The following is a 20162-nucleotide window of genomic DNA, read 5'->3' on the forward strand; positions in this document are numbered from 1 at the left end:
ACGCCCAAAACATATGTGCGTGGTATGCTGGGCTCCCGCCACACCTCCCACATTTGTCCTGCTCAATCTTGCTCCCGTTATGTGTGCTCTATGTAGCACCTTAAATTGAATCAGGCTAAGCCTGGCGCATGAGGAAGAGGAATTTACCCTGCTTAGGGCATCAGCCCACATACCCTCCTCTATCTCCTCCCCTAGTTCTTCTTCCCACTTTCCTTTTAGTTCGCCCACCGACTCCTCCCCCTCTTCCCTCATCTCTCGGTAAATCTCTGACACCTTGCCCTCTCCGACCCACACCCCTGAAAGCACCCTGTCCTGTATCCCCTGTGTCGGGAGCAACGGAAATTCCCTCACCTGTTGTCTAGTAAACTCCCTCACCTGCATATATCTCAAGAAATTTCCCCGGGGCAACTTATACTTTTCCTCCAATACTCCCAAGCTCGCAAAAGTCCCATCTATAAATAAATCTCCCACCCTCCTAATTCCCAACTGGTACCAGCTCTGAAATCCTCCATCCATTCTTCCTGGGGCGAACCTATGGTTGTTCCTGATTGGGGACCCCACCAGGGCTCCCCGCACCCCTCTCTGTCGCCTCCACTGTCCCCAGATATTCAATGTTGCCGCCACCACTGGGTTCGTGGTAAACTTTTTAGGTGAGATCGGTAGCGGCGCCGTCACCGTCACCTCTAAACTCGTCCCTTTACAGGACTTTCCAGTCTTTTCCACGCCGCTCCCTCACCCTCCATCATCCATTTACGTATCATTGCCACATTGGCGGCCCAGTAGTAATCGCCCAAGTTCGGTAGTGCCAATCCTCCTCTGTCCCTACTACGCTGAAGGAACCCCCTCCTTACTCTCGGAACTTTCCCTGCCCACACGAAGCTCGTGATGCTCCTGTCTATTTTATTAAAAAAGGTCTTGGTGATTAGTATAGGGAGACATTGAAATACAAATAAGAACCTCGGGAGGACCATCATCTTAATTGCTTGCACCCTGCCCGCCAGCGATAGAGGCTGCATGTCCCACCTCTTGAAGTCCTCCTCCATTTGTTCTACCAACCGTGTCAGATTAAGTCTGTGCAAGGTTCCCCAGCTCCTAGCGATCTGAATCCCCAGGTATCAGAAGTTTCTTTCCACTTTCCTTAGAGGCAAGCCTTCTATCTCTCTACTCTGGTCCCCTGGATGTATCACAAATAATTCACTCTTCCCCATGTTTAGCCTATACCCCGAGAAATCCCCGAACCCCCTCAAAATTCGCATAACCTCTATCATCCCCCCCGCTGGGTCCGACACGTATTACAATAGGTCATCCGCGTATAACGAGACTCGGTGTTCTTCTCCCCCTCTAATCACCCCTCTCCATTTCCTGGAGTCTCTCAACGCCATGGCTAGAGGTTCAATTGCCAATGCGAACAACAATGGAGACAGCGGGCATCCCTGTCTTGTTCCCCTATATAGTCGGAAATACTCCGATCTATGTCGACCTGTAACTACGCTTGCCGTTGGAGCCCCATAAAGAAGTCTAACCCAGCTAATAAACCCGTTCCCAAACCCAAACCTCCTTAACACTTCCCATAAATACTCCCACTCCACCCTATCAAATGCCTTCTCTGCGTCCATTGCCGCCACTATCCCTGCCTCCCCCTCCACTGGGGGCATCATTATCATCCCTAATAGTCGTCGCACGTTAACATTCAGTTGTCTCCCTTTTACGAACCCTGTCTGGTCTTCGTGCACCACCCCGGGACACAGTCCTCTATCCTCGATGCCAGTACCTTTGCCAACAATTTGGCGTCCACGTTCAATAATGAAATGGGTCTATAGGACCCGCACTGCAACGGATCTTTATCCCTCTTCAAAATTAACGATATCGTTGCCTCCGACATCATCGGGGGTAGAGTCCCCCCTTTCCTGGCCTCATTGAACGTCCTCACCATCAACGGGGCCAACAAGTCCGCATATTTTCTGTAATACTCCACCGGGAACCCGTCTGGTCCTGGGGTCTTCCCTGCTTGCATGCTTCCCAGTCCCTTAATAACCTCGTCCACCCCAATCGGTGCCCCCAGGCCTACCAACCCCCGCTCCTCCCCTTTCGGGAACCTCAATTGGTCCAGGAACTGCCGCATCCCCTCCTCTCCCTCTGGGGGTTGAGACCTATACAGTTCCTCATAGAAGGCCTTGAACACCTCATTTATCTTTCCTGCCCTTCGCACCGTGCCTCCCCTTTCGTCTCTTAATTCCTCCTATCTCCCTCGCTGCTGCCCTCTTTCGCAATTGATGAGCCAACAGGCGACTAGCCTTTTCCCCATATTCATACCTCCTCCCCTGTGCCTTCCTCCACAGTACCTCCGCCTTTCTGGTGGTCAGAAGGTCAAATTCCGTCTGGAGTCGTCTCCTCTCCCTGTACAATTCCTCCTCCGGGGTCTCTGCAAATTCCCTATCCACCCTTAAAATCTCCCCCAGTAATCTTTCCCTTTCCTTGGCCTCTGTTTTGCAAAGAATAGACTTCACAAAACATAATATTCCGAGCAAGTAGTAAAACAAACATTATCTCTCTGGGAAATGTAATCAGTTCATCTGTGATCTGTTTTGTTGCATTTTTTGTAAACTTCATAACTGTTTAAGTGTACTGTCATTGATCAGGAGTTATTGCTGAGTTGCCTAAAATTTTACACTGTCAAATATTGTCTGCGAAGCGCCTTGGAGTATGTTACTTTGTTAATGGCACAATAATGCCAGTTGTATTTTCTAAATTTAATGATACATAATACTGTTAGAGTAAGTTAAAATTATTGTGAAAGTGATCTTGGATACATCATACAATAGCATGATGTGAATAAACTAGATTGTAATATAATGTAACATTGGTTGTTTCTGTTATATGTATTTCTGTCTTTGTGTGTTAGGTCGAATGATGCGCTGTGTGCGATGTCCTGTGGCTTATCATGCCAGCGATAATTGTCTTGCAGCAGGATGTGTGGTCCTGGCTTCAAACAGTATCATATGCACTAACCACTTCACTCCACGGAGGGGCTGCAGGCATCATGGTCATGTCAATGTCAGCTGGTGCTTTGTGTGCTCAGAAGGTAAGGTAAAGCTGGAAGTAAATGATATGTACATATTTTCACTGAAATTTTTCTACTCCAATTTAGTTTATTTTCATGAAGACCCTGAAACGTTTTTACAGTATTCATGTGCAAATTGATACAGCATTCCTTTGTCTACTATTCAATGGGTTTACCTATTTCAATAAATGATACTTCGAAGCTATGGGCCCTGACAATATTCCATCAGTAATCCTGAAGACTTGTGCTCCAGACATTGCTGCACCACGAGCCAAGCTGTTCCACTACCGCCACAATGCTGGCATCTCCCCGGCAATGTGGAAAATTGCCCGGATATGTCCTGTATACAAAAAGCAGGCCAAACCCAACCCAGTATTCATGTGCAAATTGATACAGCATTCCTTTGTCTACTATTCAATGGGTTTACCTATTTCAATAAATGATACTTCGAAGCTATGGGCCCTGACAATATTCCATCAGTAATCCTGAAGACTTGTGCTCCAGACATTGCTGCACCACGAGCCAAGCTGTTCCACTACCGCCACAATGCTGGCATCTCCCCGGCAATGTGGAAAATTGCCCAGATATGTCCTGTATACAAAAAGCAGGCCAAATCCAACCCGGTCAGCTACTGCCTCATCAGTCTACCCTCAATCATCAGTAAAGTGGTGGTAGGGGTCGTCAGCAGTGCTATCAAGGAGCACTTGCTTGTCAATCACCCGCTCACTGATGATCAGTTTGAGTTCTGACAGGATCACTGAACTTCCTCTTATTACAGCCTCAGTAAAAGCATGGAGAAGGAGCTGAACTCAAGAAGTGAGGTGATAGTGACATCAAGAGTGCATTTGACTGAGTGTGGCATCAAGGAGCCCTAGCAAAACTGGAATCAATGGGTATCGAGGAAATCTCTCCGCTGGTTGGAGTTATACCTCACACAAAGGAAGATGATTGTGGTTGTTGGAGGTCAATTAACTCGGTTTCAGGAGTTTCTCAGCGTAGTGTCAAAGGCCCAAACATCTTCAGCTGCTTCACCCATGACCTTCCTTCCATCATAAGGTCAGAAGTGGAGATGTTCACTGATGATTGCACACTGTTTGGCACCATTCACAACTCCTCATCCTGAAGCAGTCCATGTCCAAATGCAACAAGAACTGGTCAATTCTGGTCAAAGGGGCTGGTTTAGCACACTGGGCTAAATCGCTGGCTTTTAAAGCAGACCAAGGCAGGCCAGCAGCACGGTTCGATTCCCGTACCAGCCTCCCCGAACAGGCGCTGGAATGTGGCGACTAGGGGCTTTTCACAGTAACATCATTGAAGCCTACTCGTGACAATAAGCGATTTTCATTTTTCATTTCATTTTCAATATCCAGGCTTGGGTTGACAAGTGGCAAGTAACATTCAAACCATACAAGTGCCAGGCAATGACCTCCAACAAGAGGGAATCTCACCATCCCCCCTTGACATTCAATGGCATTACCATTGCTGAATCCCCTATTAACATTCTCTGGTTACTATTGACGAGAAACTCAACTGGACTAGCCATATAAATATCGTAGCTACAAGAGCAGGTCAGAAGCTTGGAATCCTGGGCAATAAATGCTGACCAAGCCAGAGACGCCCACATCCCAGAAATACTTGTTAAAAATAACTAGGTTGACACCTCCATTAAAATCAAACAGAAAGATTTTACACTAATACATTAAGTATCTGTTCACTCTTATTTTGAACAACAGTTGCAGTCCTTACTACTTAAAATGTCCATGTTTAAAATGGGCAGTCATTTTTAGTCGGTGAAAGGTGATGACCATTATCCATTTACATTAGTTAATTTCAAAGTTGTCCGTTATAGCATCCTAAATGCTCTGTTTACTTTGTCCAACAACAGCTCTATTACTCATTAATTTGCAGATTTCACTTCCCATTGGCTTCCATTTCTTCTAGAATTTAAAACACAGGTTTAGTATCACAGAAAAATGTTGCAAAGCCGCATCCATAACATAAAACGTTAGCAGGTTGAAAGAAATGAATTATAATATGGAAGCTGAATTGCGTGTGGTAGAACTTGAGCAGTTTGTTAGAACTGAACCATCAGATTAGGTCACTGTTGCTAACTGCTGCTCAGCCAGTACTGTATATGTAAACCTTTTTTTTGAATTTCAGCTGGTGCTCTTTCTTTATCTTCTTCCTTTATTATCACCACTGCATTATACTGGCCACCACAAATAGCGGATAAATCACATTTTCAACAACTCACCTATGATAAATGGTAGGCTGTACAAAACTACTTAAGTGCTTTAAAAACTATGGCCAGGATTTTGCAGCCCCGGCATTGCAGGGGATAGAGTGGGCCGGCCAAAAGTCGATGACTTTCGGCGGGACCAGAAGATCCTGATGGCAGGTGAGTATGAAAAATCCTGGCCTACATCTTTAGACAAAACATCATTCTGCATACTATTACTTCAGTTCTAAGGAAGATAAATCCTTCTTGTAAGAGCAAACATAAGGAGTAACTTGTAACTCGCTTTCATAGTGTTTAGCTCCAACTACTCAAAGCTCTATAGTGAATACTTTTACCTATGCTGAATGAACAGGAACTCTATATAGCTACACAACATTCTCTCATGTTTGATATTAAAAAAAATATTTTACATCAGTTTTCACCAACGATAATGGAAATGTGAATGGTGATATGCTAAAGGAAGGTCTGGAACAATTGTTGGAGGTAACTAGAGAAATAATTAGTTTTGAAAAAAATAGCAAAATCTATGATGAAGTCACCCCTGAGCACTGGCTATTAAAAAGGTCAGATTATAACAGTTTTTGCCATAATATTTTAATCATAAATATGTAAATTGTGTACTTTTACTGGTCAGAGTAAATGTTACATTTTTGTTGAAGGAAGAGAAAATGGATGTTTCAAAGCACTTTGCAGCCAATTCATTACTTCTGAAATCTAGTCACTGCTGTAATGTAGGAAAACAGCAGCTAACTTATGCATAGCAAACTCCCACACACAGCAATGTAATATGGCCAAATAATCTGTTTTTCTAATGTTGATTGAGGATTAATATTGGCCAGAACTACAGGGATGACTCGCAACTCATTTTAAAAATAGTCTCAAGGGATCTTCTATGTCTACCTGAGCAGGCAGGTGAGGTCTCAGTTTAATGTATCATGTGAAATATGGAATCTCCAGTTGTGTCACATTCCCTCCTTATCACACTGGAGTATAAGACTTGACTTTTGTGCTCAAGCCCTAGATTGGGACTTGAACCCGGAATTTATGGCCAAAAGATGAGACTAATGCTAAGTGAGCCGCAACTGAAACAGAGTTAGTATAAGTAAGTGTTGTTTGTATTGGGGTTTATGCCAGACACACTTTTGTTCACGTACTATATAAGAACTAGGAGCAGGAGTAGGCCATCTGGCCCTTCGAGCCTGCTCCGCCATTCAATGAGATCATGGCTGATCTTTTGTGGACTCAGCTCCACTTTCCCGCCCGAATATCATAACTCTTTATTCCTATATTCTTCAAAAAACTATCTATCTTTATCTTGAAAACCTTTCATGAAGGAGCCTCAACTACTTCACTGGGCAGGGAATTCCATAGATTCACAACCCTTTGGGTGAAGAAGTTCTTCCTAAACTCAGTCCTAAATCTACTTCCCCTTATTTTGAGGCTGTGCCCCCTAGTTCTGCTTTCACCCGCCAGTGGAAATAACCTGCCCGCATTTATTCTATCTATTCCCTTCATAATTTTATATGTTTCTATAAGATCCCCACGCATCCTTCTAAATTCCAACGAGTACAGTCCCAGTCTACTCCATCTCTCCTCGTAATCCAACCCCTCAACTCTGGGATTAACCTAGTGAATCTCCTCTGCACACCCTCCAATGCCAGTACGTCCTTTCTCGGGTAAGGAGACCAAAACTGAACACAATACACCAGGTGTGGCCTCACTAATACCTCATACAGTTGCAGCATAACCTCCCAAGTCTTAAATTCCATCCCTCTAGCAATGAAGGACAAAACTCCATTTGCCTTCTTAATCACCTGTTGCACCTGTAAACCACCTTTTTGCGACTCATGCACTAGGACACCCAGATCCCTCTGCACAGCAGCATGTTTTAATATTTTATTATTTAAATAATAATCCTTTTTGTGTTATTCCTACCAAAATGGATAACCTCACATTTGTCAACGTTGTATTCCATCTGCCAGACCCTAACCCATTCACTTACACTCTCCAAATCCCTCTGCAGACTTCCAGTATCCTCTGCACTTTTTGCTTTGCCACTCATCTTAGTGTCGTCTGCAAACTTGAGCACATTGCACTTAGTCCCCAACTCCAAATCATCTATGTAAATTGTGAACAATTGTGGGCCCAACACTGATCCCTGAGGGACACCACTAGCTACTGATTGCCAACCAGAGAAACACCCATTAATCCCCACTCTTTACTTTCTATTAATTAACCAATACTCTATCCATGCTACTACTTTTCTCTTAACGCCATGCATCTTTATCTTATGCAGCAACCTTTTGTATGGCACCTTGTCAAAAGCTTTCTGGAAATCGAGAAATACCACATCCATTGGCTCCCCGTTGTCTACCGCACTGGTAATGTCCTCACAGAATTCCACTAAATTAGTAAGGCACGACCTACTCTTTATGAACCCATGCTGCGTCTGTCCAATGGGACAATTTCCATCCAGATGCCACGTAATTTCTTCCTTTATGATTGATTCCAGCTTCTTCCCTACGACCAAAGTTAAGCCAACTGGCCTTTTCTTACCTGCTTTCTGCCTACCTCCTTTTTTAAACAGTGGTGTCAGGTTTACTAATTTCCAATCCCCTAGGACCACCCCAGAGTCTAGTGAATTTGGGTAAATTATCACTAGTGCATTTGCAATTTCCCTAGCCATCTCTTTTCGCACTCTGGGATGCATTCCATAAGGGCCAGGAGACTTGGCTACCTTTAGCCCTATTAGCTTGCCCACCACTACCTCCTTAGTGATAACAATCGTCTCAAGGTCCTCACCTGTCATAGCATCGTTTCCATTAGTCACTGGCATGTTATTTGTGTCTTCCACTGTGAAGACCGACCCAAAAAACCTGTTCAGTTCCTCAGCCATTTCCTTATCTCCCATTATTAGATCTCCCTTGTCATCCTCTAAAGGACCAATATTTACCTTAGCCACTCTTTTGTTTTATATATTTGTAGAAACTTTTACTATCTGTTTTTATATTCTGAACAAGTTTACTCTCATAATCGATCTTACTCTTTATAGCTTTTTTAGGAGCTTTCTGTTGCCCCCTAAAGATTTCCCAATCCTCTAGTCTCCCACTAATCTTTGCCATTTTGTATGCTCGTTCCTTCAATTTGATACTCTCCCTTATTTCCTTAGATATCCACGGTTGATTTTCCCTCTTTCTACCGTCCTTCCTTTTTGCTGCTGAGCACTGTGAAAAATTGCTTGGAAGGTTCTCCACTGTTCCTCAACTGTTTCATCATAAAGTCTTTGATGGTTTTGACTTTGATATAGCCAACACGTTTCAAAATTTGCTGATGGCTCAAGTAAAGAATTTGGCAAAGTGCAAGGATAATGTATGGATTTTACAATGACAGATAGGTGACAAATGTAACCTGAAACTTGTGGGGTGAACGCCCATCCTACCATCTTCCTGCCCTGAAGTCAACAGCCCACCCACCACATTTAAATGAACAATTCAGGGTCAATTAGACATTATCAAACCAATTGACCCTGATAATATGCTACCCATAGCATAAAACGTATGGCATGGGCAGTAGGGCGGGAGCAGCAAGGATAATTTTTGAACTTAAATGTTTAAATGCTCCGGTTGGCATCTTCCCCCGTATTATTCTGCCCGTAGCGTAAAAGAATAAATGTGTAATTATAATCTAATACAAAACATAAACGAGGCCACAGTCAGGTTGATGTATACAACATTATAGAAAGGACGTTAAAGATGTAGAGGTTGTACAACATAAGACTTCCTCCGAATGACACCATGGCCGAGAAGCTATAGTTATCTGAAGAGACTGTAGCTACACTTTCCCATCGTGATCACCTGAATACCATTCCCAGATTAATGGCTGATCATCTTAACTGTGTTTCTAAGGCTAAGAGGAGATCTATTAGAAATTTTAAAATTATGAAAAATTTTGATTGGGTAAACAGAAAAAGACGGTTTCCTCTGGGTTGGGAATCAGTGACAAGGAATCATCAATTTAAAATTATAACCAAGAAAGTCAAGAGAGAGATTGGAAGAAATGTCTTTATGAAGTAGATTGTTGAACAAAAGAGTGTTTTCCACAGGCTGCGCTGAGTATTAATGAAAAATTGGATAAATATTTGAACCAAGCACAGTACTCGAAAATCAGCAGAAATAGTGGGATAGATTTTAATTTGTTTCAACAAAGTCCTGTACAGACATGATGGGCTGAATAGCCTTCTTTTCTGTAAACGTCTTTGATTCCATTTAAAGTGCTTTCCCATGGGGAATACCTTAATCGCCATTCCCAGGTTAATGACTAATCATCCCTTGGTCCTGGATAATATGTGAGTAATACTACAAGTAATTAGCTATTAATAAATAAATTGCAGAAACTGTAAAATCAGATGTCAGAGCTATCCTTATTTTTATTATTATCTTGTAGTTCCTAGGGGACGAGCAGTTTGTTTCCTCTCCCCACCAGAGATCGATGTATTGCATTTAGTCTAAAGCACATCAAAATATTGACTTCACAAAAATTCTATGCAACAGTACAGTAATTCCTCGCTTAACTTAGTAGTTGCATTCCTGCAACGTGCAACTTTAAATGAAACAATAATAAGCAAATCAGATTTTCCCAACCCAAACAAAAGCTTTAGTTAGGTTCTGTAGGACCTTTCCTATCAGTAAAATGCCACCAAAACTTTATACCCTGTAAGTTTATATACTTTATTGATAAGTATCATAACTTGTATCTTTGATCGGCTTGAAAGGATTTTGGCGAGGGAGGGAGAGGATCCAGTTGTTGTGGTCCACGTTGGGACTGACAACATGGGTAAGACTAGGAAAGAGGACCTGTTTGGGGATTATCAAACACTAGGGACTAAATTAAAGAACAGTTACTCCAGGGTTATAATCTCTGGATTACTACCCGAGCCACGTGCTAATTGGTATAGGTTTGAGAAAATTAGGAAAGTTAGCACGTGGCTAAAGGAGTGGTGCGGGAAAGAGGGATTCCATTTCATGGGGCATTGGCATCAGTACTGGGGCAGGAGGGACCTGTACCGTTGGGACGGTCTTCACCTGAACCATTCTGGGGCCAGTGTTCTAGCGAATAGGATAAATAGGTTGGTCACAAGGACTTTAAACTAGCAAGTTGGGGGAAGGGAAGGGTAAAGCTATGGACAGTATAATGGTTAATGGAGAGCAAGGCAGCAGGTTACGTGACAGGTTATTATGTAGAGATATGGGTTCAAAGCCAAGGAAAATTAGGAGAAAAGGTAAGAGGAAAATAATTTGCGAAAAGTTACTGATCAAGGTGTTAGGATTCATAACAAAGACATAAAAAACAGCATAAGTGTACTTTACCTGAATGCTCGTAGTATACGGAATAAGGTGAATGAGTTGATGGCGCAAATCATCGTGAATGACTATGATTTCGTGGCCATTACTGAAACATGGTTAAAAGATGGTCACGACTGGGAGTTAAATATCCAAGGGTATCCGACTATACGAAAGGATAGAATGGATGGTAAGGGCAGTGGTGTAGCTTTGTTGTTTAAGGATGGCATCCGGGCAATAGTAAGGGATGATATTGGTGCTATGGAGGACAAGGTTGAATCAATTTGGGTGGAAATCAGGAATAGTAAGGCGAAAAGGCCACTGATAGGAGTAGTCTATAGGCCACCAAATAGTAACAGGATGGTAGGGCAGGCAATAAGCAAAGAAATAACGGATGCATGTAGAAATGGTACAGCGGTTATCATGGGAGATTTTAATCTGCATGTCGATTGGTTTAGCCAGGTTGGTAAAGGCAGCCTTGAGGAGGAGTTTATAGAATGTGTCCGGAATAATTTCCTGGAACAGTATGTAATGGAACCTACAAGGGAACAAGCGGTTCTAGATCTGGTCCTGTGTAATGAGGCAGGATTGATTAATGATCTCATAGTTCGGGATCCTCTTGGAAGGAGCGACCACAATATGGTGGAATTTAAAATACAGTTGGCGGATGACAAGGTAAAATCAAAAACACTAGTGTTTTGTGCTTAAGCAAAGGCGATTACAATGGGATGAGAGAAGAACTAGCTAAGGTAGACTGGGAGCAGAGACTTCATGGTGAAGCAGTTGAGGAACAGTGGAGAACCTTCCGAGCGATCTTTCACAGTGTTCAGGAAAGGTTCATACCGACAAAAAAGAAAGACAGTAGAAAGGGGAAAAGTCGACCGTGGATATCTAAGGAGGTGAGGGAGTGTATCCAATTGAAGGAAAAAACATACAAAGTGGCAAAAATTAGTGGGAGACTAGAGGACTGGGAAGTCTTTAGGGGACAACAGAAAGCTACTAAAAAAGCTATGAAGAAGAGTAAGGTAGACTATGAAAGTAAACTTGCTCAGAACATAAAAGCAGATAGTAAAAGCTTCTACAAATATATAAGACAAAAAAGAGTGGCTAAGGTAAATATTGGTCCTTTGGAAGATGAGAAGGGAGATTTAATAATAGGAGACGGGGAAATGGCTGAGGAGCTGAACAGGTTTTTTGGGTCAGTCTTCACAGTGGAAGACACAAATAACATGCCAGCGACTGATGGAAATAAAGATTTGATTGGTGAGGACCTTGAGATGATTGTAATCACTAAGGAGGCAGTATTGGGCAAGCTAATGGGGCTAAAGGTAGACAAGTCTCCTGGCCCTGATGGGATGCATCCCAGAGTGTTGAAAGAGATGGCTAGGGAAATTGTAAACGCACTAGTGATAATTTATCAAAATTCACTAGACTCTGGGGTGGTCCCAGAGGATTGGAAAGTACCAAACGTGACACCACTGTTTAAAAAAGGAGGTCGGCAGAAAGCGGGTAATTATAGGCCGGTAAGCTTAACTTCGGTTGTAGGGAAAATGCTGGAATCTATCATTAAGGAGGAAATAGCGGGGCACCTGGAGGGAAATTGTCCCATTGGGCAGACGCAGCATGGGTTCATAAAGGGTAGGTCGTGTCTGACTAATTTGGTAGAATTTTTTGAGGACGTTACCAGTGCAGTAGATAACGGGGAGCCAATGGATTTGGTATATCTGGATTTCCAGAAAGCTTTTGACAAGGTGCCACACAAAAGGTTGCTGCATAAACTAAAGATGCATGGCATTGAGGGTAAAGTAGCATGGGTAGAGGATTGGTTAACTAACAGAAAGCGGAGAGTGGGGATAAATGGGCGTTTTTCTGGTTGGCAACCTGTAACTAGTGGGATCCTTCAAAGGATCAGTGTTGGGCCCGCAGTTGTTCACAATTTACATAGACGATTTGGAGTTGGGGACCAAGTGCAATGTGGCAAAGTTTGCAGACGACACTAAGATGAGTGGTAAAGCAAAAAGTGCAGAGGATACCGGAAGTCTGCAGAAGGATTTGGATAGGTTAGGCGAATGGGCTAGGGTCTGGCAGATGGAATTCAATGTTGCCAAGTGTGAGGCTATCCATTTTGGGAGGGATAACAGCAGAATGGATTATTATTTAAACGGTAAGATGTTAAAGCATGCTGCTGTGCAGAGGGACCTGGGTGTGATGGTGCACGAGGCGCAAAAACTTGGTGTGCAGGTGCAACAGGTGATTAAGAAGGCTAATTGAGCTTTGTCTTTCATTGCTAGAGGGATGGAGTTCAAGACTAGGGAGGTTATGCTGCAATTGTATAAGGTGTTGGTGAGGCCACATCTGGAGTATTGTGTTTAGTTTTGGTCTCCTTACCTGAGGAAGGACATATTGGCACTGGAGGGAGTGCAGAGGAGATTCACTAGGTTGATCCCAGAGTTGAGGGGATTAGATTATGACGAGCGGTTGAGTAGACTGGGACTGTACTCATTGGAGTTTAGAAGGATGCGGGGGGATCTTATTGAAATATATAAAATTATGAAGGGGATAGATGCGGGCAGGTTGTTTCCACTGGTCGGGGAAAGCAGAACTAGGGGGCATAGCCTCAAAATAAGGAGAAGTAGATTTAGGACCGAGTTTAGGAGGAACTTCTTCACCCAAAGGGTTGTGAATCTCTGGAATTCCTTGCCCAGTGAAGCAGTTGAGGCTCCTTCTTTAAACGTTTTTAAGAAAAAGATAGACACCTTTCTAAAGAATAAAGGGTTTCGGGGATATGGTGTACGGGCCGGAGAGTGGAGCTGAGTCCACAAAGATCAGCCATGATCTCATTGAATGGCGGAGCAGGCTCGAGGGGCCAGATGGCCTACTCCTGTTCCTAGTTCTTATGTTCTTATTTAAAAATATAAAAGAAATATGCTAATTCTTTCTACTTACCTCCTGATTGTTGTCTCTCACTTGCCACCTCTTTTGCACTTGGCCTCTCCCGCTCTCCATCTCTCACGCTTCCTCACTCTCTGGGGGTACTCTCTGGGGGGGCTTGCTAGCTAGAGACAGGAATCGTGATAGCCTGCTGAATTGAGTGCAAGGGCAAAAACAAGAGTCTTGCCGACAGTCTCCCAGCCTGCCCTGCCGGCCACAATGAGGTTCTTGCCCAAAGCAGACAAGAGCTCGTAGCTATTTACATTCATCTGAATGAAATTACCAGGCAGGAAGACAGATACACCAGCCTTCTGGGATGCACCCCCAGCCAGGTGCCACGCTGGCATGAATTGGAACAAATCATGACAAGGGGGACCTAGCTCCTTACACTCTGAGGTGGGGCAAGGTGGTGAGTGCGCTCCCTACACTTGCCTCCAGGGTACGGAGAGGAACCTTCAGGGAGGTGAGACCAGGGTGGGATGGGGGGGTACAGGCCAGAGATCTTTCCCTGGATGGTGATTGTTTGGCTGATCTTCCCATCTGTAGCCTTGAAAATTAATAAACTGTCTTTCAACATGTCCAGTTTTCTCTGATGTGTTGAAATCTCCCAACATGTCAATATCAATGATCTGTAAGAAGAAAGTGAAAGTGTTCGCTCTGTCGCCTTAATACCTTTTAAGCTCTCTCCCAGCATGTCAATGATCTGTAAGAAGGAGGTGCCAGTCTTCCCTTTAATGTGGTGGAAACCTTTGAAGTGCTTTTATCACATTCAGTTACATTGCCCGTTAACATTTCCAAGCCTCTACATGCTGAAAAGTCTAGAAGCTTTGAACTGCATTGTTTACATTCAATTTCATGGACCATTGCCATTTAAAAGCCTCTTGATTGACAGGCCCAGACAATTTCAAAGTAAGGCTTACCGTTGTTTATTTATATAACTGCAAGGTGTCCACTAACTCTGAAGTGTTTCCTCTTTTGAGCAGGTGTTCCTTCTAACAGCAGTTTTTTAAAGAAGTTGTTTCTTTGTTCTGATGAGCCTCTTCGAAAGACCAGGTGTAGGGGCAGAACTCAGACAGAGCACCTGGTCTTTCTAAGAAGCTCTTCAGAACAAAGAGTCCACCTCTTTTTAAAGAAACTGCGATGGAGGGATGACCCTTGCCACCAATTTGGTGTGGTGGCTGCAATATTATTGAGATTGGGATGCCCTTTGAAAATGGAGCCCCGATCTCTCAGAAGTGGGACCTGTCAGTGAGTTTAGGCCTCTCTCTCAAGTCCAACATAAAACCCAATCCTGTGAAAACAATTTCTAAGTGCTATTGAATGGCACGACAGCATCGCTCCTGTGACAGCGGAAAGCAGTCCCGATTCCCTGATGGCGGAAGCACTTATACTTGAAACAGGAGTATTGCGCCATCTGGCTCGTTGTCAATTGTGCCTCCTGAATCTCCCATTCCTGACCTTCCTGGTCGCCACCAATCCTCCCACTGGCCTCTCACTCACTCTTTGACCCTCCCACTTGCTGACCCTCCCATTCGCCACTTCCCTCTCCTGAATCCTCGCTGTGAGCAAGGGCTTAGGAAATAAGCAGCAAGAGACTAGAAGCAACCTACGGAGTGAGAGCAGCTTCGAGTTGCAGGGCCACACGGGTAAACCTCAAGCTGGAGAGGCATTGAGTGGAGGGGTCATCCAGAAGGATAATCGGGAGCGGGTGGGTTGGCAGTGACCATGTCATGAAAGTGGGATCCTGTTCCAAAATTGCATTGATCGAATCTCACAGCCCAGTCTGGAACAATATTTAATGCAAATCCTCAATGCTATATGCAGATCCTGGTCCCAATTAAAACACAATGTTAAACTAAATCAACTTTAAACAGGGCAATTTAAGACGTGAACTTATTCTATCTCGAATCATTAGGCACATGAACTGAATCTTACTGTTTGATCCTAGCTGGGCCATCTTCCTTATCAGCTGACTTGCAATTTTCAGGGATTTCGATGAAGACAGACCCATAACTGATTTGCAAGAGATCAAGCTGGCAGCTCTCCATTGGCCTGAAAAATAACAATTGTATTTATTGGTGGTTTCAGAATTGACTATTTTTTAGTCGTACTCAGCCATGTTTCATTTAGTTGAAACCTTAGCCACAATAGAAGTTGTCTTGCTTTATGTCCTCTCTGTCCGCATCCACAACTGGAAAGAATGCCAATCCACATTATTTCAATTTGAGGTGCCCATTGGCAGATCTTATCTCCTTTCAACCTGATGAGTTTGTATTTTTTTCCTTGCATAGAAATTTCCCCGGAATTCCCTTTTGAGTTTATTGGTCCTTGCATTATTTTATGATCTTTTATTTTAGACTCCCTCCACCTAGTCTCATACTTTATCCAGCAATTCCAGAGCACAGTGTTTGGCTTTTCCCTGCAATACCTCCAAACTTGAATTGTTGTCTCATGTGGAACCAAATATGTTTGTTTATTTAACATTTTTATTTACAGTCAAATAGCTAGAATCAAACTCAAGTGAGCTGACAGGGTGTTTCTTAAGTGTCTACTTCAGTGATCAGGTTCTGCCATTTATCAGTATTTGTATTTTGCTTTCATTATTTATTTTCCTCCTTAACTTTCCTTGATACCTAAATTGTAATTGTATCCATTTTTATTATCAGGTGGCAGTTTACTATGCTGTGAGTCATGTCCTGCTGCCTTTCACCGTGAGTGCCTGAACATTGAGATGCCTAAAGGAAAATGGTATTGTAATGACTGTAAGGCTGGCAAAAAGCCACATTATAAGGACATCATCTGGGTTAAACTCGGTCGATACAGGTTAGTTTGGAAAGAATATTAATTTAAAATATGTTAGCAATGATAGGGTGCACAGTTTAAATTGAAAGTGTATTAATGGGGTACAACCTAGTTCAGCTCCAGTAAGAAAAAGGCAAAGTGCAAGGAACTAGAAAATGTCATCAAGCCCATATTATTTGCAAAATTCGCATACAACATGTTCTGAGACTTAGCTTGTGAAAAAGGTTCTCGCAGCGTTTCTTACTGGCCCATGAAAATAAATCAAGAATGTATTGAATACAGCGCAGCACGGTGGCGCAATGGGTTAGCCCTGCAGCCTCACGGCGCCGAGGTCCCAGGCTCGATCCTGGCTCTGGGTCACTGTCTGTGTGGAGTTTGCACATTCTCCCCGTGTTTGCGTGGGTTTCGCCCCCACAACCCAGAGATGTGCAGGCTAGGTGGATTGGCCACGCTAAATTGCCCCTTAATTGGAAAAAGTGAATTGGGTACTCTAAATTTAAAAAAAAAAAAGAATGTATTGAATACATATCTAATCTCACATTCTACATTGCATATCCTAAACTAGCTTGTTCTCATATTTCTATGATACCTTGTCATCACTGCTAGACGTTAAAAGACTTCATATATGTTTTTAGAAGCCGCTTTTAATTTAAGGTAAAACACAATACCCTGAAACGGGGAATGATGTAAAATTGTACTGAACTCTTTCCTGGCATATGACCAAGTTGCCAGGGGGAAAGCACCCCATGCCAAGTCTTACTGAAAGTTAGATTTAATACCTGAACGTTTATGAGAAGACAGCTGGTCTTGTTGCTCGAACTCACAAGGGCAGTTAGACCTGGAGTTTTGGAAGGAAAACCTATAATCGGTGCTGCAACGCCAGGCAGGACTCTTTTTGTTTTGTTGGCTTCATCACCAAGCGGAGTGCTGGTGAAGACTGAATGCTTGTTAGATGGAACAAAAAAACTTGTTATGGAGAGTTAAAGACAAAGAAGCTATCAGTGGATGCCTTGCTGCTGGAAATCCATTCAAGTACAGTCAGAAAATTGAGTGCAGGGACTTTGCTTAACAGGACACTGGAAGATTCATTACTGCAGAGCAGGAAGAAAATAACCTGTTGAATCACTGGGGAACATTTGGGACTTCAAATAGAAATCTACATATCTGTTGAGAATGTGCCATATCATATGCATGTGGTATGGGCTTTTGATTGTGTTGAGTTACTGGTGGATGCCTTTTCTCTAATTTAGTGGATTAGCTGCCGACTAAGTAGTGTTAGTCTTTGTTGATTTTAGTGTGTTTGCTGCATTAAAAATCTTAAAATGTGAAATTTTGTAATTCCTTTGCATTAGCCACTGGGAATTTATGGGCACAATTCAACCACTGCATTATGTCTGGCACAGATCTGGTTGTGCCGGTTAAATAGCAAGGAATGCCAAAATCGAGATTTGCGCTAGGCGCAAATCATTTTTGCTATCTAACTGGCTCTCTCCCAATGGCAATTTCCGGATCACGGCCAAATATGTTGAACTTATCATTAATCCTCATTTGCATTCATTTCCACCTCATCAGTGAGATTTAAATTTTATGCAACGGACTCCTGGGAATTAACCGGCTCCCCAGCGAGATATCACGTGGGTGTCGTTTAGTACTCCTTTTTAAAAACATGATGCTGCGCAAGATCTGCTATGGGGAACTGAGGAGGTGAGCAGCCATTTCCATTTTCGAGCATGCAGTTCAAGAGCACTGGAGCTACTGCCCCAGTACTCCCCTGGGGTGGAGGGGGAGGGTGATCCTTCAGGAGGTTTGGGCTTGGCCGGGGGGCTGAAGCATTCCAGTTCGGGGGCCTTCAAGCCATCTTCAAATATTGTGGATACGTATAACAAGGGCACCTACAACTGCTGCCTGTCTTGTCTTCCAAACATTTCTAGTATAGAGCTCTGCTCTTGGTTCAATGCTGAGTGTCACTTTAACTCCCTTTGGCTGTGAGCAGCCTCTAGCTTCACAGCTGAAGCCTATTGCTAATGAGGAATTAGCCTTGTTAGTTGTGAGAGCACTTCACAGTTGCAGATTGTGTTTGCTGCTTGCTTCTGCTGGTGGCTGCAAATGCCTGGAGGCTGCTATTGCTGTTTCCTTCATTTTCTGTAGCTGGAAAGAAGAACAATTTTTTCTAAGATACCTGGGTCCTGGAACACCAGGCTCAGGAAGACATATGTGTCCAGAAGTTTGAAGCAAGAAGACGCTGCGAGACCTAGTGCACGACATTGATCCTAGTGCACAATATTGATGACGCCGTTGGAGAAATACTTTTGCAGATTGGTGATGCTTTTGTTGCTGGAGTGGTAAGTGCTGCATGTAACTGGCACATTACTGCGGGTTAAATACGCTGGAAGTCGAGGATGTTCAACTGCATCTTGAGCACCAGTGGAATATGTGGATGTCAGGATTTGGTTCCAGTGAGATTGGGCCGCGTTGGCCAGCCTGCACAGCTGCGGCTCCTGGACGGAGAATGGCACTGATATGGGGAACAAGTAACACATTGATGGGCAGATCATTTCTACGGCAAAGTTCTGGACATGATAATACATTCTCAGGCATATCCTCCATTTCTGTTGAGGAACCTGCGAGGGATGATAACTTGTGTTTGGTTTTATTTGGTGAAAATGAGTTGATATAGCTTTGTATTGGTACCAATATGGAACGGTGACTTTTCCTTGTTTAATGTTAGTGTGATATATGGAATGTTACATCGTTGATTTTTCAACTCTTTGTTACTGTTGACCATTTAATAAACAAAATATTCTCAAGTGGATTCTCGTGGGTGCACATGTCATGTCTCGGATGATGATTATTGCATTGCATTTCAATTAAACTTAGAAGCCAGAACAGTTTGCCTGAACTCTAGAAGTGTCAGCACCATAGAGGCAGCAGCCAACAATCAGACACTCAAAAGCAGTTCTTCAGCACTGGGGATCTCCTCACGAGCATAGTGTGTGGCTCGGTGGATGGCACTCTTGAGAGAAGGCGGGATACGTAAGGATGGGGGGCGGTTTGGAGGATTTGAGGGTCCTGTGGTGAAAGCCCCAACTGATTGTCAGTCTCTCCCCTTCTCCAATTCCTTGCAGATATACAAAATATGACTGGTTATTTCGGACCCGCAGAGGCTGCGCTGGTGGCAGCCGAGGCGCCGGAGAAGGTGGCAGCACTGTTGATTCAAGCTGGTGGCGGCACCCCATGTGCAGTGGCCAGCGCACACCCTGAAGACCCGGCCGTCCACCCATTAGGTCGAGGAGGGAAGCAGAAGAGGATGCCAGCAATGGCCCATGGTGTACAGGCATCGCTGGTCTTTTGAGGAGATGATGGCAGCATGTGCCACAGGAGACTCCTGTTGGGATTCTCGGTTTGGGAGACTATGTTCTCCAGCCGAAGGTGAATTAGATCTGATTCAAGCTCCCACTGGGGAGTGCAAATCAGAAAGCAATTCAATACCCCTTCCATGCAAATTTATGCATGGCAAAGAATACGAGGAATGACCAAGGGAATCCCACTATGGGGCCGCTATTTTGAATGGGTGGCCTGATAGTGAGCACCTGCGGCCGCTCCACCCACACCGCTCCCCCCAGCATCGTAAAGCCGCGCATCTGCATTGCGATTCAGACCCCCCCCCCAGAGACCCGTTAACTAAAGGGACCCCCTCAGATGTCCTGAATAGAGGAAACCCACAAGACTCGCTGAATAGTCGGTAACTAAAGAAACACCCCCTAACTAAAGGGACGCACCACCCACAGGC

At 43.8% G+C, this 20162-nt stretch overlaps 1 protein-coding gene across 7 annotated transcripts in view; it reads left to right on the plus strand.

Annotated features, from left to right (window-relative positions):
• LOC140426821 (uncharacterized) overlaps positions 1-20162 on the plus strand; it is a 416125-nt gene that overhangs the window by 285627 nt on the left and 110336 nt on the right. For all 7 annotated transcript variants that reach the window (XR_011948298.1, XM_072512042.1, XM_072512041.1 and 4 more), the window contains 2 exons: positions 2903-3082; positions 16237-16393. Coding sequence is in view for 6 of the 7 variants with exons in the window: in XM_072512042.1 (XP_072368143.1) it covers positions 2903-3082; positions 16237-16393 (337 nt within the window). In the remaining variant the exon portion in view is untranslated. The remainder of the gene's footprint in view (positions 1-2902; positions 3083-16236; positions 16394-20162) is intronic.

This window comes from Scyliorhinus torazame, chromosome 7 (assembly GCF_047496885.1).
Source record: "Scyliorhinus torazame isolate Kashiwa2021f chromosome 7, sScyTor2.1, whole genome shotgun sequence".
Lineage (NCBI taxonomy): Eukaryota > Metazoa > Chordata > Chondrichthyes > Carcharhiniformes > Scyliorhinidae > Scyliorhinus > Scyliorhinus torazame.